Genomic DNA, 26,931 nt, shown 5'->3' with positions numbered 1-26,931 from the left:
AACAAAATCACGTTATTTCTTCTTTTTTATTACTAAAAAGCCTGGCCTAAAAACTATCGCATTTTATTCTGTTCTCATAGTTGAACCATTTGGAAGTTGTGCGTTTCCTGTATTTTAGTCGAAGAAACTCAGCATCATGGGCGTAACGACTTTCTGTCTTTTTGAAATCGAGCATCAAAAATTGCTGCTCGTTAGAATTTGAACAAAATAATACTTCTTTTCTATGTAACCCAGCATTTCAAACATCATCATTACCTATAATTGATTTCAATTGCGATAATCCGCACAATTTAACGACACTTTGGTGGTGAACATAAGTAATATCTATTGGTTCGGTTTGGTTCGCGTTTTTACTTAGTTTGCTTATTCCCAAAATGGGAAATATTTAGGGAGAATATTTCGATCGGACGTTCGGCAATGCAAAACAACTGAAATTCAAAGCAATTGCTCACAATGGCTTTTGAAATCAACGAGAGCATGTCTGTCTTCAAACAAAGTTATCAGCCTTCTCAGGATGAAATTATACAAATCTGTCAAATTTATTACTTGATATTTTTCAATGAACTGATCAAACTTTAATATATTTACAAAAAAATAACAATTTTTCCAACATTAAAAAAATTGCATCAAAACTGTCTGGCAAATATACTTATTTTGGTTAATCCTAAAAGAAAAAAGATTGAAGTGCCATTTTTGGCCATGTGAAGTGTAATTTCTGATACGTTTTTCGGTGTTTGTCTATTTTCTAATTTCAAATCTGCTGTTTTCAGAGAGTTGGTGCCCGTTGCTGCCATTCGTTGCCAATCCTTGAATCAAACCATCACCCTAATTGTCTTCATTCCAGCATGTTGTCTTTACAGTTATTGCGAGGCTGATTTGAGAGGGTAGTGTGGTCTTGGAGGCAGTACAATACATTTTTAATTTGAGAGGAAAGATATCGGAACTGTCTTTATGGTTTTTTAATATCAGTTCGCAAAAAAAAACAACAATAATTTGCATCAAGGAGGGACATAGCCGAATTTCGGGTCAGCTCATATATATCCACTCCCCATAAAGCTTGTCCGGACAAAGCAGTCCCAGACAAAACAGTCCCCATAAAGCAATCGTCTATTTAAAGTTTTTCAAGAAACGAACTTTATGGGGTGTCCGGCGAGAAAAATGTGTTCAGTTTGTGCTCAGCTCTAAATTTACCAAGTTCAATGGATTTTGTTGTCAGTTGTTTGCAGGAGAGTCTATCATATGAAATGGCTCTTATTTCTACTGTGACACTGATGACCAGCTTTTTTTTCCCAGATTTTTAACCTAGTAGTCGAATTCCCTCTCAGTTTCTGGAATTCGGGAGCTTTCTGAGGAATATTATGCCTTTATTTTGTTGCTCAAACTGTTTTCCTCAGAAGCAATTAATTGAATGGGATTAATATTTCCGATTTCTTTGACAGAAAATTGGTGATTTGCTGATTGTAAACTCTACTAGCTGTTCAGACGGCTGAGTCAGAAAACCTTACTCAGTTTTCATTTTTTTGACGAAAGTTTTAACATTCTTCATAATTGGATGCTTCGTTAGTAGTGTTCTTTGAAAGTTTTCTTGATTCTGTTAGCAAGCGCAACGGTAAGAGCGCAGAATTAGGCATTTTGTGTTGGAGTCTCCGGAAGCTTGAAAGGTTGATATACTCAAATGGAGTCAGGGTGTAAAGATATACAGAGCAAAGATACTGAACCATATCTATGGTCTGGGACCAAATTATCTCACACAGAGCAAGTTCTGCTTTCAGTTTTAGTCCATCCAATGATTTATGGAGGCTAAAAATATTGGATAACTGTAGTGCTAGGTATCAAAGGTTGCAGAGCCGAATGAAAATAAAAATTCGCCGGACAGGTCTTGAGTTAAAATCCAAAGGATTGAATTAATTGAGAACTTGAGCCTCAACACTTTTCTAGCAGGGTCAGAAATTATCAATCAACAATGCATATGCCTTTAAAATTGTAAAAAAAATCTAAAAACGTATTTAAAAAAATTCTCTCTTCTAAACACAAGTTTCGTACGAATCATCGGCAAAAACAAGACTAAATATAATATAACACATCAAATAATATACACATGTGTGTATCCATCATACACACATAATATAACACAAATCAATAAGAGACAAAATAAAAAGAGCAACAAGAATTTGACAAAAAGTCAAAAACTTTTGTTGAAAAATAGTGGCCTTAAAGCAATTAAAACAAACAATTATTCAAAAAATTACTGAACACAGCATAGCTTAAATCTTAAGAGTAACAAAACCGTTCACCATAAAGGGTGGAAAAAAATAAGTCAAGCATCAGAAATTCACCAAAACATCTGAAAGACAATTGGTATCTAAATCATCGCAAAACTCAAAAACCAACCGCCAAAAATCAGCATAAATACGAAACTGAACTGGAGTGACTAATAAAAATTTATAATTGGAAATTAGGGACCAGACCACAAGTTAAGCCACAAAAACGGCACAACTCAAAAACTCATTTTTCTTGAAATTAAATAGTGTTTTGAAGTCTTGAAAACCGTTCTCATATTTGAGTTGATTTACTTTTTCCACAATAGCAATGCATGAGACGTTTCATTAATGGGAATATTTGGTGGGACATGTAAGAAAACAAATTTTGAAGACGAGTAAGGTAAAAGTTATGAAAACAACTAGTTGAAAACGCGAACCAATAATTGTGTTTATTAAGTCTTTAGCAACGAATGAGCCCAGTACTAACTGATAAAATAGAGAATACGCACACGCTAGGTTAACAATTTTGCTGTTTTTTGTCAACAAAAGGTTTTATAGTCAAAGAAACACTTAGCTATGAGTAAAATGAATAATTTGATTCAATTGTGCCTCAAAATAAACAGTGGGAGCTGCCAACATTTACAGTCAGAGGTAGGAAAACCAAAAAAAAAGAAATATGGGCAAACAATGAAAATTTTGCAAAAGTTTTCTAACTATAAATGGTTTTACGCTTATCAAAATCACTAGCGGTCGGTTCGGGGGTCAATTGCAGATACTCGCAATTAAAACAACTCCCGTGTTTCCAAAATTAGATTTGAAATATAATTTGATTCCTCAATGAAATTGAAAAGTCTGAATCTTTTGACTGATATCAAAAGAAGACAACGCACCAGCGCTATCCAAATCTTTCGATTGTGATAACAGGCAAACAATTAATCAGTTTTCGGGTCCTTGCTAAAAATTTTTCTTCTTTTTCCTTCCATTAAAATTCTTTTTTGCGGTGGTTTTTTTATAAGTAATTGAAAGTTAATTGCGTCGCTTCTATCTTCATTGCTGCTTGCGGTCTCGGAATACCGTCCTCTATCTCTTCTAGTGTCACTGAGTAAAATTTCGAAAACTTTCTAACGATGAGTTTGCTTTCATTTTTGGAGAACGTAACGTACAACAAACGTTTTGATTTCAAGCTATAAACTTCCATCATTGAAGCACTCGTCGAACTGACAGAGACTGTAGCACACACTGGAGTCGAATCAAATGTATAATCAATGATACTGGAACTGAAAAAAGCTTTTGCGAACAATACCGCCTAATATTAAGACTTGATTAGTGTGGCAGTTTAGGGGATCCGCTATTACTCATGCATTTTTTTGGAAAACAGGTGCCAACTTGCCGACATTGACAGCAGAAAATCATCCATGAGTAAAAACCATTGCGGAGTTCCTTAATGCTTTTGTTTTAGTGAACCATTCACCCAAATTCTGTAAGGTACTTGATCTCTATGTTGTCGCTGGCGACACAAATACATTTTACTACGGGAAACCAAGATCATGGTCAAACAAAGCTAGATCTGCATAACAAACCATTCTGGCTGAGCGCTTTTTTGTTTTTCAAACAATCCTTTTTCCTATTTTATTTGCGGTGCTGCTATACCAACATATTAATCTTTAAAACACTGGGGGGTTGGAATTGATAGTATGATCAGATATGATATCATTATTATATATTTAGTCAGAAATTTATCAAAATATGCCTCCGTGGTTGCTCGTCGTTTTCTCTGTTTTGAACATACAGAAAATCAAGTACAACAAATTTTGATTCAAAATAAACTGGATATTGTTGCATGATCTTTCCTTTAAAAGTAATATCATCAAAATGTTTGAAAACCAAGTCTAACGATTCTTCGACTCTTTTTTCAATATCAATAAACCTGAACTTATTTAGCCGTCATAACCCAACAACATGTTTTTAGTTAGAAAAGCTGAGTTAATGAGAATTTGTGCTGTCCTGTTTGTTTGACTTAGCGCTGTCCGCCTGAAAAAATCACTGACAAAAAAAGCTCCTATATTTGGTTATAAACCTGCTGAATTGCTGGGTAACTGTAGTAGATCCTGTTGAGTAAATAACTATGATGACTGAACCTGAGTACAAAGCGTTTCTATTTCACAGCAGAAAAAATCAAATGGTGAATCAATTTTTTTTCGTCCTCACAAATTTTTTGCGATCGGACCTTCCTGTAGTAAGCAATAAAAGACCTCAGAAAAATATTCTTGCGCAATAAATATAATGCCAATTTTTCATCTTTCTTCAAACATTGCATCTGAAAATAAAAAATCTTCATCTTTTTCTTGGAATGGAACCAACTTGATTGATGCGTGGCGTGTCCGACTTCGAAGCGTTAGAATTGAAACGGTCCCCCTCCTCATCTTTCTGAAGCTTTAATAAGAAGCGATCAGAAAGTTTTTATAAGCATAATACATTTTGCTAACTGCTCGGTGGCCTGAGATGACGTTTAGCCCCAAGGTTCTGAAATATCTGTTCTGTATTTTGAAGCAATCACAGGATTAAAGTTCTTGATTTTCCGAAATTTTTCGGAACCAGTGAACCGGCAACCAGACAACAAACTAACTGAAACTTTGAAACCCCGTTTTTGGATTGAAATTGATTGAAATAATTGAAAATGAAGACCGTCTTTTTCCAATGCTTATAAGAAATGCAATAGACAGATTTGTCTCAAATGTGTGAGCTCAAATATAATCATTGACGTATGACGTACTCTTCTCTGACACCAAATAGATACTCGTCAAGCAAAAGAAGTCATAATTTAACATATGGTACTTGCATGATTTCAATCTGGTAGTTAACTTACTAAAAGAATTACTAAAAAAAACTGCACTAAAAGATTTAAACAAGTTTAGCTTTGCGATATCGGGTTAAGGAAACTGAATTAAGCTCAAAAAACTAACAGTTGTAGCAACCAACATGTTGCGTTATCAAGTTTCGTACAAAATCGAGATTAGTAAAAGTCAGAAAGCTTGGTAAACTAAAGGTGCATTACTGCTTTCGTCCACTCCAAAAATTTCCAGAATGCCGAAATTGCTCTTTTGTTCTCAGAACAAGCTCTTGTTTCTCTTTGAAAATGATCTGATGGAGAAGCACATGCTGGTTTCAAAAACCATGATTGAAATGGTTAACAAATGCAAATGTGATTGAATAAGTTTTTCTTTTAGGCAGTGTTGCCTTATTCAAAGATAAGATTTATTGTCTCAACCGCTTGCTGCCTGCTCGCTTTTTTTGATTCAGCAGTGAGCTCTTGTTTATATTTGAAATTGATTAAATGGAGAAAAAAATTGTGGTTTAAAAATCAGGACTGAATAGATTAAAACTTGTAAATCTGAATGAAAAAGCTTCTCTTTCAAGCAGCGTTGCCCTACTCGAAGATAAGACTTGTTGTCTCATCCGCTTGTTGTTGGCTGATTAAAAAAGGTTCTGGTTTCAGGGCAAAAAATGCATCCAAATGGCTAATCAACTTTCCTCTTTCTTAGATTCAGCAGTGTGAGCAGGCGGCTCTCTAGTTGACATCTCCGGTGAAGCGTTTTGGAATTTATTAGTTATTTTTAGAGGTAGAAGATACTTTCAGATGAGTTACCGAAAGCTACGAATTCAGTTTTCGTTGGGATCAAACGTTTTAACAGCTACTAAGAAGAGTTTGTTTCCCAAAAGTTGAAATTTAACACCTTGGAAGAACCAATATTTCGATTTTCCGAAACCACAACTAGAACTGTTTTGCCATGGTGTCACCGTCTGTGAACCTCATTAATGCATAGGTAGTAAAATACTCATTCAGATGGGTTGCACGGTCTTTCGTTTCTCAGCGCCGGGAGATTATCTCTCCCCATTAATCTCAATTAAGTGATTAAGTAATAGTTTGCCTCGGTGCTAGAACGGAACCATCTCTACAGAACGCAAAACAAAAACTCGATTCGCGTACATTCGTACAAATGAAAACAAGTAAACTTTGTTCGTGGACCATACCACAGTAGAGTTGCTTGGCTTTCATCGCTTGGGGAATTAATTGGTCACAAAACTGGGCACAGCAGCTGCAGACGCCAACGAAAAAACATCAACAAGGAGGTATAGAAATTTCACCGAAAGCTGTTATGTATTCTAGCCCATAGCTAATGAGGAGCAAGAAGCTGCCAGTCAGTCCAACAAATTGTTTTAAATTATCTCGGATGTAAACATTCAGCATGTTTAAATTCAGTGCACGCATCAAAATTTAATTTTTTTCGAGTTTTTGCCATTTTGTTTGCTCTTACTGAACTTTAGTTGTTTCATCAATCTTAATTTTTTCTGGGTTTTGAATATTTAGTTGCTGTTTTAACTTAGTGATATAGATTTTTTCCATTTTCTGTAGTTTTTCAAAACTGCGACTTGCTTCAAGTATGTTTAAAATAATTCGCTGTAACACAATATTCAATGAGATATAGCCCTACCGGAAAATGTTTCCTCTGACGCACATAAAATCTACAGGTAATATGTCGCTGCTTTGGGCAACATGGTGGAACTGCATACATAACATGTAGCTTTTTAAGCCATATTCAACTTCAATTATCCCTCGAAAGATGATTTCACTGTGAGCAAGCAAGTTCCTATTTTCTTGTTTTGAAAATGATTTTAATATCACATATATTTTAGCTCATTTCGTAGAAAAAAAAACAATCAGTTTGGAAATCATTTTGATCAGTTGCGCATCAATTTTGAAACAAACTGACGGTGAACGCAAACTTCGACAATGTTCGATTCTACTAATCAAACTTATGTTTATTTGACAATTTGGTTTTTTTAGCGGCCTTAACCACTGCCAATTGCTTTTGCGCGCGCTTTGCGATCTCGACTAGATAATGTTATCAACTCAAAGGATTTACGTGAACTATGTTTTGGTATAAAAACTGTTTCTTTTTGTGGATTTGATTTTACTTCAGAAGGATGAGCGCCGAGCCGGATGCAAGGTCAGGTAAGGCTGTCAATGAAATTGTAGATTAAAAAATTATCAGTTTTTAATACTTGAAACCTTCATTTGCTTGCCCAATTGATAACTGCTCCAAGCCATGTCTTGGGTTGATGACTTTGAAACATTATCTGCAAAATGTTCACAACAATCGCCTTAGCCAGGTGAAACAGATTGAAGTGGACGGGCCGGTTCAGACGATTCGCATGAGAAAAAAATCAATAACAAAGTCGCCGAAATAAGCCCTATCAGAAAGTTATTACCTGCCTTTGTGGGGGATCTACTCAAGTAAACTTTGCAAACTCTCTCGCTGCCAAATTAAACCAGCAAATTAAAATTGTACATGGAAAGCTGTCTGTTTCAGAAGCCAATTTAAGTTGACAAAAATTTGGCAGTTGAGTTGGATTTTTATATCATTTGAGTCATAATGATCAGAAGAATAATAACTCTATTTTGGGTATAATGACAGAGTTACTGCTCACCAAATCTATTCAACATAAAGGGGAAAACAAAAAATTAAGTCGTGAATCAGAAATTCATCAAAACACGAGGAAAACAATTGCTAACTAAATCATCAAAAAGCCTCAAAAAAACAACAGCTAAAAATCAGCTTAAATATGAAACAGAAAATGGATTGCAACAGGCTGCTGCTTTTGAGGGCTTGTAAACACTTAGTGGGCCTTAGTGAAAATTAGAGGGCTACTTTTCAATGCTAGAGTCTTGACAACAAGATAAGCAACAAAAACGGCAAAATTTAAAAAACCACTATTATTTTTTTGAAGTTAAATAGCGTCGGAGGCTTGAAAACCGTTCTCATATTTGAGTTGATGTTTTTATCATAATAGAAATGCCTAAGATATTTCATTAATGGAAAGATTTGGTTAGGAATATAAGAAAAAATTGAATGCAAGTAGTATAAAAGTTAGAAAAATCACTCGCTGCAAACACGATCCATTAAATTTGTGTTTAACGACACATTAGTCACCAATCGAAGCCAAACAATTTTTGAAAATCAACAATACACTCACGATAATTTAAAAATCTGGTTGTTCTTGGTCAACAATAGGTTTTATTGTCAACGAGACCGTGAGCTATGGATAAAATGAACAATTTGATTCTATTGGTCCTCAAATACAACCAGTGAGAGCTAGAAATAATTGCAGGCAGCGGTGTCAAAAACGATAAAATACGAAAACTGAGTAATTAAAACAGTCTTAAAAAATTAGCGGCTGGTTCAGTGTTCAATTCCAGATGCTCGCAATTAAACGTCTCCAGTGGGTCTAGTATTAGATTTGATCTTTGTTTTCATTTCTCATTGACATTGAAAAGTCTGAATCTTTGGATTGAAATCAAAAAAAGACAACGCACAAACGCTATCCAATTCTTTGCGTTGTGATAACAGTCAAACCAGTGCTTGGCTTCCTGACTAAATTTTTTCCTGCCTTGTCCTGCCTTGGGAACCTAGCGAACAAAATGTACTTGCAATGGTGGTTCTTAAAATGGTTGAAAATTAATTGCGTTGCTCTTTTCTGTAAAGCTACTTGCGGTTTTGATATACTGTCCTCTGTTTCTTCTATCGGCAATGAGTAAAAATGAATTGAAGAGGTTGCGTTCATTTTTAGGGAACAAAACTTACATCAAAGAGTTTGATTTCACGAAAATTCTTCCATTAAAAAAATCGTCAAATTAGCGGAGAATGTACGAAAAACCGCTTTTTAGATTCAGCAGTGTTAGCACACGTGTCTCTAGTTCAAATCTCCGGTGACAAACAACTGTTTGTTTCGCAACAGTTAAAATAAAATAGTTTGAAAGAACCAATATTTAAATTTTTGGGAACATTAATTAGAAACTTTTTGTCAGGGTGCCATCGTCTGTGAATCTAATTAATGCATAGGTAACAAAATTCTCAATTGGTTGGGTGGCACGGTTTTTCGTATCTTAGGAGCTCTTGGAGGTTATCTCTCCCCATTTACCTCAATTAAGTGATTAAGTAAAGATTTGCCTCGGTGCCAGAACGGAACCATCTCTACAGAACGGACAACAAAAAACTCAATTCGCATACATTTGCATATTGGAAAGCAAATTATCTTCAATATAAACATTCAGCATCTTTAGTTTCAATGGAGGCATAAAATTTTAAATTCTTTTTTTGAATTTTTGGATGTTTTGTTTGCTCTTACTGAATTTTAGTTGTTTTCCTCATTCTTATTTTTATTCTTTCTGAAGTTTTGAGTAAATAGTTGTTGTCTTAATTTAGTGATATAGATTTTTTTCCTTTTTCTTTAGTTTTTTACAGTTCGACTTGTTTACAGTATGACTCATTTAAAATAATTCGCTGAAACACAATATTCAATGAGATATTGTCCTATCGGAAAATGTTTCATTTGACGCACATAAAATATACAGGTAATGAGGTAATATGTCGGCTAATTTGGGCAACATAGTGGAATTGCATACATAACTTGTAACTTTTTAAACCATATTCAACTTCAATTATCCCTTAAAAGATGATTTCACGGTGAGCAAGCAAGCTCTTATTTTCTTGTTTCCACATATATTTTAACTCATTTCTTAGAAAAAAATAGTTAGCTTGGAAATTATTTTGATCAATTGCGCATCAATTTATAGTCAAACTGACGATGAACACAAAGTTCGAAAACGTTCGATTCTACTAATCAAATTTATGTTTATTTGACAATTTGGTGTTTTGTCAATTAACCATATTAACCATATTTAACAACTGTCAATTATTTCTGCGCGCGCTTTGCGATCTCGACTGGATAATAATATTGAATGAAGGATGTTACGTAAAGTATGTTTTGGTTCAAAAAATGTTTTTGCGGATTTGGTTTTTTTACAGAAGTATGAGCGCCGAGCCGGATGCAAGGTCAAGTAAGGTTGTCAGTGAAATTGTAGATGAAAAAATTAACAGTTTTAAATACTTGAAGGCTCTATTTGTTTGCCCAATTGATAACTGCTCCAAGCCATGTCTTGGGTTGTTGACTTTGAAACATTATCTGCAAAATGTTCACAACGACCGCCTCAGCCAGGTCAAACATATTGAAGAGGACGGGGCGCTTCAGACGATTCGCATGAGAAAGAAATCAATAACAAATTCGACAAGATAAATGCCATCAGAAAGTGATTCCCTGCTTTTTTGAAGGACTAACTCAAGTAAACTCTGCAAAGACTCTCGCTGTCAAATTAAACTGGCAAATTCAAATTGTACATGGTAAGTTGTCTGTTTCAGAAGCCAATTTTAGTTGACAAAAATTTGGCAGTTGCTTTGGATTTTTATATCATTCGATTCATAATCATCAGAAGAATAATATATCTATTTTTGGTAAAATGACAAGGTTACTGCTGACCAAAATTATTCAACATAAAGGGGAAAACAAAAAATTAAGTCATGAATCATAAATTCATCAAAACACGTAAGAAATTAATTGGTATCTAAAAAAACTTAAAAAAACAACTGCTAAAAATCAGCTTAAGTATGAAACAAAAAATGGAATGTAACAGGCTGCTGCTTTAGAGGGCTTGTAAAAACTTAGTGGGCCTTAATGAAAATTAGAGGGCTACTTCTGAGGGCTAGTGAAAATTAGAGTCTAGACAACAAGATAAGCAATAAAAACGGCAAAACTCAAAAGGTCACTAACATTTTTTGAAGCTAAATAGGGTCGGAGGCTTGAAAACCGTTCACATATATGAGTTCATTTTCTTATTTCATAATAGCAATGCCTAATATGTTTCGTTGATTGAAAGACTTGGTGATCAATTTATGAAAAAATTTTGAATGCAAGTAGTGAAAAAGTTAGAAAAACCACTAGTTTCAAACACGATCCATTAATTGTGTTTTTAACGAAACATTAACCACCATTGAGAGCCAACCAAACTTTGAAAACCAACAATACACTCACGCTAATTTGTTGTTCTTTGTTAACAAGAAGTTTTATAGTCAAAGAGACCGTTAGCTATGAATAGAGTGAACGATTTGATTCTATTGGGCATCAAAAACAACTAGTGAATGCTAGAAATAATTACAGTCAGTGGTTGCAAAAACGATAAAATAAGAAAAATGAGTAAATAAAACAGTCTTATAAAATTAGCGGCTGGTTCAGGGTTCAATTCCTGGAGCTCGCAATTAGAACATCTCCAGTGGGTCTAACATTAGATTTGATCTTTGTTTTCATTTCTCATTGACATTGAAAAGTCTGAATCTGTGGACTGAAATAAAAAAAAAGACAACGCACGAACGCTATCCAATTCTTTGCATTGTGATAACAATCAAACCAGTAATTGGCTTCATTACTAATTTTTGTCTGGCCTTGTCCTTCTTTGGGAACGTAGCGAGTAAAATGTACTTGCAATGGTGCGGAAAAATTTTGTGTCACCAGCAACAACAAAAGGATCTTAAAATAGTTGGAAATTTATTGTGTTGCTCCTCTCTGTAATGCTAGTTGCAGTTTTGATGTACCGTCCTCTATCTCTTTTTTTGGCAATGGGTAAAGAAGAACTTAGATTGCGTTCATTTTTGGAGAACATACCTTACAACAAACAGTTTGATTTAATGCTGCAAACTTACTCCACTAAAATTTTTGTCAGACTGACGGAGAATGTATGAAACACAGGTGTCAAAACACGAGTATACTCAATGGTCGTGGAATTGAAGAAAAAAAAGAGTTTAAAATCGAACAATCCCGCCTAATATTAAGACTCGAATTGTGTGGTAATTTAGCGGGTCCGCTAGCACTCTTCCAATCATTGTTGAAAAACAAATTTCAACTTGCCAAAACCGACAACAGAAAATCATTCATTATTGAAAACGTTTGCGGAGGTCCGCAAGCATCCATTTTTGGACCGTTGATGTTTTCGTTTTTGTAAACCATTCACCCAAAGTCTGTAAGGTACTTGATCTCTATGTTGTTGTGACCAGATACATTTTGCTACGATAGAAAACAAGGTCATGGCAAACTATTCACCTAAAAGCGATTCACCTAAAGTCTGAAAGTTAATTGATCCTTTTGTTGTTGCTCGTGACAAAAAATTTTTCTACTCCAATTGAATTCAAGATCATGGTCAAACCACTTGATCAGCAATATTTACCAGACTGGCTGATTGTTTGTTTTATGCTATCTTTTTTTCATTTTGTTTGCGTTGCTGATATATCAACATATTAATCTTCAAAACACTGGCTTGTCGAAGTTGATAGTATGTTCAGGTACTATATTTGACAGCCCTCTTAAATAGCTAGTCAAAAATTTATTAAAACATATATATCTGACATTGTGACTCTGTCATCGTCTCTATTTTGAACTTACAGAAAAGCAGTTTTGCAGTTTTGTAAAACAATCAGAATACTTGATTCAGAGTCAGAAAACTTGGTAAACAAGAGGCGAAATTTTGTTTCTGTCTGCCTCATATTTTTGTTTCTGTCTGCCCAAATTTCTTTTTTTTCTCAGAAAAAGCTCTAATTAATATTTGAACATAATTTAATGGAGAAAAAACTGGTTGCTTACTAAAAAATGAATCTCTGATTGCTTGAATCTTTCATTGTCTCTATTTTGAATTTACTGAAAAGCAGTTTTGTTGTTTTGCAAAACAATCAGAAAACTTGATTCAGAGTCAGAAAACTTGATAAACTAGAGGCGCAATTTTGTTTCTGTCTGCCGAAATTTTGTTTTTTTTTCTCAGAAAATGGACTAAAGCTCTGGTTTACATTTGAACATGATTTATTGGAGAAAAATGGTGGTTTAAAAATAAGGATTGAATAGAATAACAATGCAAATTTGAATAAAAAAGCATGTCTTTCAAGCAGCGTTGCCCTACTCAAAGACAAGATTTGTTGTCTCATCTGCTTGTTGTTGGCTGATTACAAAGGTTTTTATTTCAGAGCAACAAAATCTTGTCCAAATGGTGAATCAACTATTAGATTTTTAGATTCAGCAGTGTGAGCACACGCGTCTCTAGTTCAAATCTCCGGGCAAAAAATGAAATTGACTTTCAAATGTGGTTTGGGCTAGTGGTAGAAGATACTGTCAGATGAGTTACGGAAAGTGACAAACATGTTTTTTGGTGAGATCAAATGTTTTAACAGCTTCCAAGAAGTGTTTTCTTCCCAATAGTTAAAAATAAAAACCCTGAAAGAACATATTTTTCGATATTCCAAACCAACAACTAAAATTTTGTGCCAGGGTGCCACAGTCTGTAAAACTCATTACTGCGTAAGTAGTAATTTACTCATTCAGATGGGTTGCATGGTTCTCTGTATTACAGGAGCGCAGAGAGAATCTCTCTCCCTTTTTTATCTCATTCAATTGATTAACAAATAACAAATAATGTACATTTCTCCTCACAATATATAGGACTTGGTTCGCCTGACAAATTCTCGTGTCAACATGAATTCTCCAAGAAAGATCTTTTTGCTCTCTGACACCAAGATCTTTGATAGCTACTTTGCTATCGAGTTTTCCGTCAGGCAGCTTCATTTGATTCGAGACGCCTTGGAACGTCATCTGCAAACACTTTTCCATTGCAAGATCCATTTTATTTCTCTTTACCCATTTCTCTACCGCATGCAGGTTGTCCTGGATATTCCAAAAAGTTTTTCCCAAGGACAATAACTTCAGATCATCAGCAGAAAAAAAACTCTGCAAAGAAAAGTACATCGGGAAGATCATTTATAAAAATACAGAACAGCAGAAGACCCAAAAGAGTGCGGTACTCCACTTGTTACTTCTACTACTGCAGAGCATGCATTGTCCACTTGCACAAATGGTTTTCTATCCTTGAGATAGTCGAACAGAATTTCCAGAAGACCATTGCCGATGCCAATTCGGGCAATTTTCCTCAACAGCTCAAATTGAGGAATTTTGTCAAAGGCATTGTCAAAGTCAGTACACAGAGCAAAAAATTACAGTTTTGGTATACTTGTCGATAGCTCATTTATCTGCTGCAGAAATTGAGCATATTAAAGCAACTTGTTATTCGCTTGACATAACCATGCTGTTGCTGGCATGAGAATTTCACAAAATGCTTATACAGACTCGAACATATGCTTTTCTCGAGAACTTTGCTGACTATATTCAGCAGCGAGACTGGTCTGTAATTGTCTACATTTTTTGATCTCCCTTATGTGAATTGGGGTTACACAAGCGACCGTCCAGCATTTTTGAAATTTTCTTGAGAGGTTCAATGTTTTTGAACATCAAATGCAATGCAGAACTAATGTTTCTAGCGGTTTGTTAGAAGAAAGACGATGGTATACCACCTGGGCCACGAGACTTCGAGACATCTGAGGACGATAAAAATTCACTGGTTTGCTTTTTCGAGATGCAAAAATTTGTCAATTTTGAGTTTTTTGTTCGACAATCTTCAATACTGAGATTTGATTTTGACGAAAAAACTGAGTGGAAAAATTCATCCACTAAATTTGCTCTTCCGATTTTATCAGAGAATTTTAAATTTCCCATCGCCATCAATTTAGGAAGAGATGAGAACTTGTTCAAGCTTTTATGGTGCTTGAAAATGGAATGAGTGTTACGCGCTTGCATTAGCTTTGCTTTATAGTTTCTTTTGTCCTGCGCAGCAGAACCAATCACTTCATTTTCAAGTTTTAAGAAACGTTTTCGGTAACTAGTGGGACGTCGAGTCAAAAGTTCTTTTTGAGTTTTCAATTTTTTCATAAGATATGAAGTAAACGCTGTGATACAGGGTGGAAGGGATTGTCGATGCTTTGTTTGTAGCGGTACAACAATGCTTTGTATGTATGCATTTTTGTAAATATTTAACTTCGAAAATTTTTATTTCTGACGACGCAAGTTAGTGCGTAAACGTTTGTGTAATTTAACTCTTTTTAGCTTGAAATCGTTCATTATGTAAAAAAAGCTTACCTGTATGAAGTTTACATGTGTATGAAGTTTCCGTTCTCTTTGGCAGTGAGGTTTCTTATGCCTGTTGTTTAAGATTTCTTACCTCCTCGCGTCCTTCTAGTCTTCTATCTGGGCTTAACTTGAGTCGCTTCAAACTAGCAATTGCGCCCTTCAGTTAATTGACATTTTTAAGTACATTTTTTGATCTCCCTTTTGTGAATTGGGGTTACACAAGCGACCGTCAAGCATTTTGGAAATTTTCTTGAGAGGTTCAATGTTTTTGAACATCAAATGCAATGCAGAACTAATGTTTCTAGCGGTTTGTTAGAAGAAAGACGATGGTATACCACCTGGGCCACGAGACTTCGAGACATCTGAGGACGATAAAAATTCACTGGTTTGCTTTTTCGAGATGCAAAAATTTGTCAATTTTGAGTTTTTTGTTCGACAATCTTCAATACTGAGATTTGATTTTGACGAAAAAACTGAGTGGAAAAATTCATCCACTAAATTTGCTCTTCCGATTTTATCAGAGAATTTTAAATTTCCCATCGCCATCAATTTAGGAAGAGATGAGAACTTGTTCAAGCTTTTATGGTGCTTGAAAAGGGCATGAGTGTTACGCGCTTGCATTAGCTTTGCTTTATAGTTTCTTTTGTCCTGCGCAGCAGAATCAATCACTTCATTTTCAAGTTTTAAGAAACGTTTTCGGTAACTAGTGGGACGTCGAGTCAAAAGTTCTTTTTGAGTTTTCAATTTTTTCATAAGATATGAAGTAAACGCTGTGATACAGGGTGGAAGGGATTGTCGATGCTTTGCTTGTAGCGGTACAACAATGCTTTGTATGTATGCATTTTTGTAAATATTTTACTTCAAAAATTTTTATTTCTGACGACGCAAGTTAGTGCGTAAACGTTTGTGTAATTTAACTCTTTTTAGCTTGAAATTGTTCATTATGTAAAAAAAGCTTACCTCGTCCTTGGGTTCATGTTTCCCCTCAGTGTAGCCCATTGTTTGGTGTCAGATCGGGTGCCATTCTAAGAGTAGGATTTTGGCCTTTGTCTCGTTTAGTGCAATGACTCTTGGCTTTCTTTCCGATGATTCGATTCTCCTCTTGAGTTTGTGAACTTTTTTAACGTTTATTGTGTCAGTGTTACTGAACCAGAGGATAAGATTGGCATGGGTTGACTGCTTGGTATTACTCTGATGATTTGATTTCATTGAACGATGTGTATGAAGTTTCCGTTCTCTTTGGCAGTGAGGTTTCTTTTGCCTGTTGTTTAAGATTTCTTACCTCCTCGCGTCCTTCTAGTCTTCTATCTGGGCTTAACTTGAGTCGCTTCAAACTAGCAATTGCGCCCTTCAGTTAATTGACATTTTTAAGTACATTTTTTGATCTCCCTTTTGTGAATTGGGGTTACACAAGCGACCGTCAAGCATTTTGGAAATTTTCTTGAGAGGTTCAATGTTTTTGAACATCAAATGCAATGCAGAACTAATGTTTCTAGCGGTTTGTTAGAAGAAAGACGATGGTATACCACCTGGGCCACGAGACTTCGAGACATCTGAGGACGATAAAAATTCACTGGTTTGCTTTTTCGAGATGCAAAAATTTGTCAATTTTGAGTTTTTTGTTCGACAATCTTCAATACTGAGATTTGATTTTGACGAAAAAACTGAGTGGAAAAATTCATCCACTAAATTTGCTCTTCCGATTTTATCAGAGAATTTTAAATTTCCCATCGCCATCAATTTAGGAAGAGATGAGAACTTGTTCAAGCTTTTATGGTGCTTGAAAATGGAATGAGTGTTACGCGCTTGCATTAGCTTTGCTTTATAGTTTCTTTTGTCCTGCGCAGCAGAATCAATCACTTCATTTTCAAGTTTTAAGAAACGTTTTCGGTAACTAGTGGGACGTCGAGTAGTAGTAGTAGTAGTAGTAGTAGTAGTAGTAGTAGTAGTAGTAGTAGGAGAGTCTTCAGGGTCGGAGCCCTCGGGTGTGGAACCCTTCAGTTTTCGTTTGGCACGAGTTTTTTCATTGGATTGCAGATTCCACAGTTGCATAGAAGTCTCCAGGTGCAGCTGTCGAGTTCGTTGTAGCTTCTGTGGAAATATTTTTGGTACATCTCTGTCAGAAGTTTCTTCGTCATTGGCTTCTCCGTTGTCCTACTGATGATGTTGAATAGCTTTGTGGCTCTGAAGAAAAAATTTTCGTCTGATTTATGTAGTCGGTGTTTGGGGAGTTCAAATTCCTGCTTTTGTCTTGTTTCGTTTTCTTTTCGCTTTGGCAGTTTGTCTTCGGGGACGTAGTAATTGCCTTCTAGGATTGAGAGGAGATAGAGGACATCGTGCATTTCCATGTACATGGAGAGTGGGAGTATTTTCAGCGTTTCGAGTCTTTGATGGTATTCGTCGTTTCCACCGCATATCCACTTAGTTGCCTTTTGCTGGATCTTCTCGATTGATTTCATGTCAGTCTTCGAAGGGTACCAGACTTGGGAGGCGTAAGTGAGTACGGGCACTACGTATCCTATGTAAGCGTTCAGTTTCGTTTCCATTGAGGTTCTGCTCGAAACATTTCGTTTGAGTGTGTAGAAGGCTTTCCACGCTTTGGTTGTTCTAAGTTGGCAGTTTGCGCTCCAAGAGAGATTTCGAGACATTACGACTCCGAGATCTTTTTGGGTGGCAACGGTTTCAAGACCTGCTTCGTCACGCTGGGCTAGATCCCCTCTGATGAGGAGAGTTTTACTTTTGCTAACATTTAGGTCCATATGGTTTGCTTTGCTCCATTTCTGTATTTCCCCGAGAGTGGTCTCGCATTCGTGTTCACCGTGGGTAATTGCTTTGAAATCATCCGCGTATCCGAAGGCCGGGATGTCTGAGATTTCTTCGGGGAGATCGTCAATGTAGATGATGAACATCAGAGGCCCCAAAATTGATCCCTGAGGTACTCCGCTGGTTACATTTCTGGTCTTTGATTTGCTTGTTCCAATTTTGACGCGTTGCGTTCGGTTTGTGAGATAGCTTTCGAGTAGTTGGAGTAGCTTTGAAAAGGGATGTTCTCTGATGTGGCTGTTAAATTCTTTCCAGTCCACCTTGTGATATGCATGTTTCACTTTGGGGGCTGGTTTCGTAGCTGATATGTCGATGGAAATGGTTGTCCGGAATGGTTGATGGTCGGAGCATCTCTTTCCGTTGATTGAGTATTCCCGTGTTAGGTTTTTGTCGACTTCGGCAAGTTCAATGCTGTCAGGAGATTGGGTGAGGCATACATCCAGTGATTGATTTCGTTTGCAAGGCAGAATTTGCTGAAGTTGGTGGGTTTCAAAGTTGTTGAGAAGCGAAAGTTCGTAGTCATCATCTGAGAGCATGCTGTTCCAATCAGCTCCAGGGAGGTTGAGATCGCCGCTGACAATTAAGGTGTAACTATCCCGTTGTTTCATCTGTTTTTCGATTTCTTCCAGGGTTTCGTGGATTTGACTGGCTGGTGCCCTGTAAGGGCTAGATTTAGGAGGGTTGTACATGCAGCAAATTACAAGTGATTCAGTTGGAGTTTGTAACGCAATCGATACACTTTCCGAGTGCGTTGTGTTTTTCAGTCTGTAGTGAGGAATTTCTTTCACCGCAATGAGAACTCCTCCGTGTTTTGAGTTATGGTTTTCAGTAGGTCGGTCAGTTCTGTGGATTGTGTATCCAGTAAGGAAGTGGAAGGGATACAGGGTGGAAGGGATTGTCAATGCTTTGTTTGTAGCGGTACAACAATGCTTTGTATGTATGCATTTTTGTAAATATTTAACTTCAAAAATTTTTATTTCTGACGACGCAAGTTAGTGCGTAAACGTTTGTGTAATTTAACTCTTTTTAGCTTGAAATCGTTCATTATGTAAAAAAAGCTTAACTCGTCCTTGGGTTCATGTTTCCCCTCAGTGTAGCCCATTATTTGGTGTCAGATCGGGTGCCATTCTAAGAGTAGGATTTTGGCCTTTGTCTCGTTTAGTGCAATGACTCTTGGCTTTTTTTCCGATGATTCGATTCTCCTCTTGAGTTTGTGAACTTTTTTAACGTTTATTGTGTCAGTGTTACTGAACCAGAGGATAAGATTGGCATGGGTTGACTGCTTGGTATTACTCTGATAATTTGATTTCATTGAACGATGTGTATGAAGTTTCCGTTCTCTTTGGCAGTGAGGTTTCTTTTGCCTGTTGTTTAAGATTTCTTACCTCCTCGCGTCCTTCTAGTCTTCTATCTGGGCTTAACCTGAGTCGCTTCAAACTAGCAATTGCGCCCTTCAGTTAATTGACATTTTTAAGTACTAACTTAGGTCCATGGTGACTATCGAATGAAATTAGAAATTGGCATGGATTCTCTTTAGATTGATTTTCAGGTTTCTGTTCAATCCTGGTTACTTTGTCTAGCCCCTCCTTCGGCACCTCTATATGATCTAGCAGTTTGATTTTTAACTCATTGCTCTCGCCATCCTGCTCCTCTCAGGTACTTGATATATTTTCGACTGCTTCGTGCTCAGTAATGTTCATCTTGTAACGTACCTTCTTCCTCTCTTCTTTGTTCTTCGCCTGCCTCAATATTTATCACTTTCGATGGTTTTTTTTGTTTTTTTTAGTCACCCACCCGGAGGAGGTGCACCCCTCATCTTCTGGATTATATGTCGTTTGTCGGCTTCGGTGCGTTCATGAAGCAACAAAAGTCGTTCATAAGAGACTCCATTGGTTTTTCAGGGCTGCTCTGGGTCGTGGGCTCGGTCGTTTTGCCTCCTTTAATCGTAGCTTTCAAATGCACTGCATAGTTTAGGCAGCACCATAATACAAAGGGTTGAGACATATAGTCATATACTGCTGCTGGCATCTTCAGGCAGTTCGTACAATAGTGGTCACCAACTGTCACATTCCAATACTCGGTCTTTCGGGTTCGTAAAGTCCTTTTTGCAATCAATACTTGTCCACGCATCTGGTTCACTGGAACAACAGGCGCTTGTCGCCATTCTAGCTTGCGCTTTTGGTACCTCGAAATGTTCCAAGACGTTGAAAGCTCAAAAACTACACGATGTACCTTTGCTAGTAAATACAATACCTATGTGTTTGTATCATTGTTCACTCATTATAATAATCCGCAGTAGAAAGCTGGAGGTTTCAATGGCATACAATTGTGGTTCTACTTGCGTTTCCACTCGCGTTTTCACGTTCCTTTACACTCGTGGATCCACTTGCGTTTCTACTCGCGGTTTCACTGGCGTTTGCACTCGTGGTTCCTGCAGACCTCACTCCCACTGATGCGGTTGTGCATCAATTTAAAGTCAACCTGACGATGAAGTTCTACCATTATAACGAATTGCAAAACCTCTACGTGGCCGTAACCTCTTTCCCCTCACGTGTTGTGTTTATTAGCTACGAATGAAATATCGGGGAGATATTCAGTTTTAATTCTCATTTTATAACTGCGCGCGTTCTCGACTAGATAATAATAATAAATCAATGAAGTTGTGTAAACTGTTTTGTTTAAAAAAGGTGTTTTGTTTTTGCGGATTTGATTTTTTCTTTTTCAGAAGTATGAACGCTGAGCCGGATGCAAGCTCAGGTAATGTTATCAATGAAATTGTAGATGAAATAATTAACAGTTTTAAATCCTTGAAGCCTCCTTTTATTTGCCCAATTGATAACTGCTCCAAGCCATGTCTTGGGTTGATGAGTTTGAAACATCATCTGCTGAAAGTTCACAAAGAGCGCCTTAGCCAGGACAAACAGAGTGAAGAGGATGGGGGCGCGTCAGACGATGCACATGAGAAAGTAATCAGCAACCAAGTCGCCAAGATAAATGCTATCAGAAAGTGAGTTCCTGCCTTTTTTGAATCATTTACTGAAGTAGACTTCACAAACACACTCGCTGACAAAGTAAACCGAGCAAAAAGAAATTTAACTTGGTAAACTGCCTGTTTTAGAAGTCAGTTTTAGTCGACATATCTTCGGCTGTTGCGTTTTATTTTTGTATCAATCGGGGCAAAATCATGAGAAATTTAATAGATCTATTTTGAGTAAACCGACAAGGTTACTTACAGAGGAAATTGTTGGGATTGAATTTGGCCAGTTTTCCATAAGCAGCTGTATTTTGAGTTGCGCGTGAAATGTGTTCAAATTGCTCATAAAGTTGTTAATTGCTCTCGAACGAAGTTTGAGATATTTATTGTAAACGCGCTGGTCTTAAGCAAAATTTTTGCTTGAACATTTTTGCACTTTTGTCCTAGAACAATCTGTTATTTTTCAATGCCTTTTTGGATCTATTGTTTCGGCCCCCAGTGTTTTTTACGCCCCCAGTTACAAATTATATGTTGTTATATAGCACGTTACTATGTAAGAAAATAGCACGTGCGCCTGGGGGCCATAAAAGATTAAAGAACACTAAGCTGGGGTGGGGGGTGAAACAGAATAGATCCGCCTTTTTAATCTTCACTCTTCATTTTGAGTGATTGCAATTGCTCTCGTTCAGAAATAAAGTTTTTGGCTATTATAAAAGTGATTGGTAGCGGTTGATTAACAACAGGGTTGTAGCTAAGCGGTAAAGATGTCTGACTACTCTCCTCGAAGTCGCGGGTTCGAACCCCTATCAGGTCCGAGTTTTTCTGAGCTACACTCCTATATTTAATTGCACCCTGTCTTTCGCTCGATAGCAATTAATCCGACGTTAGTCGGTTTATGTTTGGTTGAATTCACAATCCAAAGTCTTGCCTAAAATTGAAGAGGCATGAGCAAGTGGAACAGATTTCACGTGGGAATTAAAATGCAGCTGCCTAGGGAAAACTGGCCAACGTCTATCTGAAGTTCCTCTCTAAGGAAGCTTGGCAGTTGATCCAAAAATATTTCTTTCCAAAACGTCCTGGGACTTTCTTTTGCCGCTGCACTGATTTCAGCCTCTTTTAACAATGTTTTCTGGGTTATGGATCTGACTTCCTTTCGTAGCTTTGCGTAATCAGTGAGAGTCCTTTCGCTTTTTCTCTAAGATATGCTCCTCATTTCTTCCTTTTCTGTTGAACATGCTCTAATTCATTTTTTTTTGCAGCGAGTGTTTGGACTTGTCTCCCCGTTTCATTTTAGGAACGCAATTTACTACTGCCGAGTCAATATTTCGTTGTATATTTCTCCAGAGTAGATCAGGGTCATCTATCGGGCCTCGTTCCATTGTCTGCTGAGCTCATCGCGCAGGTAATTAATGACCGCCTTGTTTTCTATCCACTCCACCATCCACCATGACATGTTCGTTAACAAAAATAAGTCAAGCAGGGATGGTGTCAGTGTTAGAGGCTCTTGTAGGCCATGTGATTTGCTGTTGCAGGTAACTATATCGTATGGTCTCGAGCAAGTCCAATTCTTTGCATTCCTCTGATCCCTTGCAGCTCATATTGCTCCAATCGATGTTCTGCATGTTGAAATCCCAACAACACTAGATTTCGTTGTGCCAACTGATTGATTAGAGCGTTGAGGTTATCATTGTTCTCTTTGGTCAATTTCCGACTTCTGCAAAGAGAACAAATGGTGATCATTTTATTTTTTACTTTAATTCTTTAAGACTGATTTTCCACATGTGAGTCCTCAACTATTGCATGGTACGCAACATCGTTCTGTATGAAGAAAAACATTCCGTCGGAGTTTGCGATTTCGCACTTCGTTCTTTTAGGCTTCGATCTGGGCTTTACCTGAGTCGCTTCAAGTTAGCAGTTGCGTCCTTCAGTACTAACTCAGGTTCGTGGTGACTATCGAATGAAATAAGAAGTAGGCGTGGAGTGTATTCTTTTCCAATTGAGTTTCAGGTTTCTTGCCAATCCTCGTTACTTTGTTTAGCGCCTCCTTTGGCGCATCTATCTGTTCTTACAATTTGGTTTTTAACTCCTTGTTTTCGCCTTCCTGCTCCTCTCAGGTGGTTATATTTTTGGTACTCAATAATGTTCATCTTTTGAGGTACTTTTTCTTCTTCCTCTCTTCTTCGTTCTTCGCCTGCCTCGATCGATAATTACTATTTCAATGGTTTCACTTTTTGTTTCGTAGTCACCCACCCGGAATAGGTGCACCCCTTATCTTCTGGTTTATGAATTTCGTTCGTCGGCTTCGGTGCGTTTATGAAGCAACAAAAGTCGTTCATAAAGAGACTCCATTGCGTTAATTCTTTCATCTTAATCTTTCCGTGTTTCAGGGATGCTCTTCAGGGTCTTTCAGGGTTGTGGGCTTGGTCTTTTTGTCTCGCTTAATTGTAGCTTTCTTATGCACTGTACAATTTAGGCCGCACCAAAATACAAAGAATTGAGACATATAGTCATAAACTTCTGCTGGCATCTTCAGGCATTTCGTACAAAAGTGGTGACTGCACCTGTCACATTCCATTACGCGGACATTCGGGTTTGTAAAGTCGTTTTTGCAATCAATACATGTCCACGCATCTGGTTCACTGGAACAAGAGACCATTGTTGCCATTCTAGCTCGTGCCATTGGTGCCTCGAACTGTTCCAAGAGACTGATATCTCAAAATTTACACGATGTACTCTAGCACATGTACTTTAGTAAATACAAACCCTATGTTTTTGTATAATTGTTCACTCATTAAAATCATCCGTAGAAGCTGGAGGTTTCAATGGCATTTGTGGTTCCACACGCGTTTCCACGTTCCTTTTCACTCGTGGTTTCACTTGCGTTTCCTTTCGCCTTTCCACGTGCGTTTCCATTTGCCTTTCCACGAGTGTTTCCACTCGCCTTTCCATGTGCGTTTCCACACGCGGTTCCACTAGCGTTTCAATCGTAGATTCATATGCGTTTGTACTTAATTGCGTTATTTTTTTATCTAAATATTTCCCTGTTTTAGGGGTGCTCTCGGTCGTGGGCTCGGTCTTTCTGTCTACTTTAATCATAGCTTTCTTATCAACTGTAGAGTTTGGAAAGCACGATATTACAAAGGGTTGAGACACCCTAGAAACTGCTGCTGGCGTCTTCAGGCATTTCGTACAACATTGGTCATTTCACATTCCATTACGCGGACAGTGGGGTTCGTAAAATCTTTCTGCAATCAATATATGTCCACGCATCTGTTTCACTGGAACAAGAGGCCATTGTTGCCATTCTAGCCGGCTCCATTAGTGCCTCGAATTGTTCCAAGACTCTGAATTCTCAAAAACTACACAATGTACCCTAGCACTTTTTAACTAGTGATTACAACACATGTGTTGGAGCATTGTTCACTCATTACATTAATCCAGAGAAAGCTGGAGCTTTCCACGACATCCACTCGTGGTTCCATTTGCGTTTTCGCTCGCCTTTCTACGTGCGTTTCCACTCGCCTTTCCACGTGCGTTTCAACTCGTTGATCCACTCGTGGATCGTTTTGCGTTTCCACTCGCCGTTCCATTTGCGTTTCTACTCGCCGTTCCACGTGCGTTTCTACTTCATTGCGTTAATTGTTTATCTAATTCGTTCCCTGTTTCAGGAATGCTCTAGCTCGTGGGCTGGTTCTGTTTGTCTCCTTAAATAGAATCTTTCTTGTGCACTGTTCAGTTTAAGTAGCATCGTAATAGAAATGTTTGAGACACATAGTCATGAACTGCTGCTGGCATCTTCAGGCATTTCGTACTACAGTGGTCATTCCACCTGGCCTTTCATTACGCTGTCTTTCCTTTTCGTAAAGTCTTTATTGCAATCAATACATGTCCACGAAGCTGGAAAAAGAGGCCCTGGTTGCCATTCTAGCTTGCGCCATTGGTCCCTCGAACTGTTCCAAGACATTGAAATCTTAAAAACTACACGATGTACCCTAGCACTTTTTAGCTAGTAAATACAACACATATGTTGGATCATTGTTTACTCCGTACGATCTGTAGGAGAGAGCTGGAGCTTTCCAGGACATCCAATCGTGGTTCCACTTGCGTTTCCACACGCGGTTCTACTCGATTTTTCACTCGTGGATTCATTTGCGTTTTTACTTCATTGCGTCAATTGTTATCTAATCCTCTCCCTGTTTGAGGGGTGCTCTCGGTTGTCGGCATGGTCTTTTTGTCTACTTTAATCGTAGCTTTCTTATCCACTATACAGTTTAGAAAGCTCGATAGTACAAAGCTTTGAGACATATTGTCATAAACTGCTGCTGGCGTCTTCAGGCATTTCGTACAACAGTGGTCATTTCCCCTGTCATTCCATTATACGGACGTTGGGGTTCGTAAAATATTTTTGCATCTGGTTCACTGGAAGATGAGGCCATTGTTGCCATTCTAGCTTGCACCATTGGTGCCTCGAACTGTTCCAAGAGACTGAAATCTCAAAAACTTCACGTACCCTTGCACTTTTTAGCTAGTAAGTACAACACGTGTTGGATCATTGTTCACTCATTACAATAATCCGTAGGAGAAAGCTGGAGCTTTCCACGACATCCACTCGTGGTTCCACTTGCGTCTCCTTGGGTGCTTCCACGCGCGGTTCCACTCGTTTTTTCGCTCGTGGATTCATTTGCGTTTCTACTTCATTGTGTTAATTGTTTTTATCTAATTCTTCCCCTGTTTCAGGGTTGGGCTCGGTCTATTTGTCTACTTTAATCGTAGCTTTCTTTTCCACTGTAGAGTTTAGAAAGCACGATATTACAAAGGGCTGAGACACATTTTCATAAACTGCTGCTTGCGTCTTCAGGCATTTTGTACAACAGTGGTCATTTAACCTGTCGCATTCCATTACGCGGACATTCGGGTTCATGAAGTCTTTTTTGCAATCAATACACGTCCACGCATCTGGTTCACTGGAACATGAGGCCATTGTTGCCATTCTAAATTGCACAATTGGTGCCTCGAACTGTTCCAAGACACTGAAAACTCAAAGCTACACGATGTACCCTAGCACTTTTCAGCTATTGAATACAACACATGTGTTGGATCTTTTTTCATTCATTACAATAATCAGTAGGAGAAAGCTGGAGCTTTCCACTTGTAGTTCCATTTGCGTTTCCACTTGCCTTTCCTTGTGCGTTTCCATACGCGGTTCCACTCGCTTTTTCACCCGTGGATTCATTTGCGTTTCTACTTCATTGCGTTAATTATTTTTAAATCTAATTCCTCCCCTGTTTCAGGGGTGCTCTCGGTTGTGGGCTCGGTCTTTTGTCTACTTTAATCGTAGCCTTCTTCTGCCCTAGCACTTTTTAGCTATTAAATACAACACATGTGTTGGATCTTTTTTCATTCATTACAATAATCAGTAGGAGAAAGCTGGAGCTTTCCACTCGTTCGTAGTTCCACTTGCATTTCCACTCACCTTTCCTTGTGCGTTTCCACACGCGGTTCCACTCACTTTCTCACTCGTGGATTTATTTGCGTTTCTGCTTCATTGCGTTAAGTATTTTTTAATCTAATCTTTCCCTGTTTCAGGGGTGCTCTCGGTCGTGGGCTCGGGTTTTTTCTCTACTTTAATCGTAGTTTTATTTTCCATTGTACAGTTTAGACAGCACGATATTAAAAAGGGTTGACATATTGTCATAATCTACTGCTGGCGTCTTCAGGCATTTCGTACAAAATTGGTCATTTTTGTCACATTCCATTACGCGGACATTCGGGTTCGTAAAGTCTATGCAATCAATACATGTCCGAGCATCTGGTTCACTTGAACAAAAGGCCATTATTGCCACTCTAGCTTGTACCATTGGTGTCTCGAACTGTTCCAAGAAATTGAAATCTCAAAAACTACACGATGTACTCTAGCACTTTTTAACTAGTAAATACAACACATGTTGGATCATTGTTTACTCCTTACGATCTGTAGGAGAG

At 37.7% G+C, this 26,931-nt stretch overlaps 3 protein-coding genes across 5 annotated transcripts in view; 1 reads left to right on the top strand and 2 right to left on the bottom strand.

The window, feature by feature from the left end:
- LOC142341467 (tetratricopeptide repeat protein 7B-like) overlaps nucleotides 1–26,931 on the bottom strand; it is a 571,721-nt gene that overhangs the window by 450,661 nt on the left and 94,129 nt on the right. The window lies entirely within an intron of this gene.
- The window catches only part of LOC142341468 (TAR DNA-binding protein 43-like), a 333,593-nt gene that overhangs the window by 212,535 nt on the left and 94,127 nt on the right, over nucleotides 1–26,931 (bottom strand). The window lies entirely within an intron of this gene.
- Nucleotides 20,705–26,931, top strand: part of LOC142341466 (bromodomain-containing protein 1-like) — a 284,999-nt gene continuing 278,772 nt past the window's right edge. For both annotated transcript variants that reach the window (XM_075392424.1, XM_075392423.1), the window contains exon 1: nucleotides 20,705–20,982. In XM_075392424.1, the coding sequence (XP_075248539.1) occupies nucleotides 20,705–20,982 (278 nt within the window). The remainder of the gene's footprint in view (nucleotides 20,983–26,931) is intronic.

This window comes from Convolutriloba macropyga, chromosome 6 (genome assembly GCF_964194025.1).
Source record: "Convolutriloba macropyga chromosome 6, txConMacr16.3, whole genome shotgun sequence".
Lineage (NCBI taxonomy): Eukaryota > Metazoa > Xenacoelomorpha > Acoela > Convolutidae > Convolutriloba > Convolutriloba macropyga.
The sequence above is the reverse complement of the archived record's forward strand: the minus strand, read 5'-3'. Positions and strand labels throughout refer to the sequence as shown.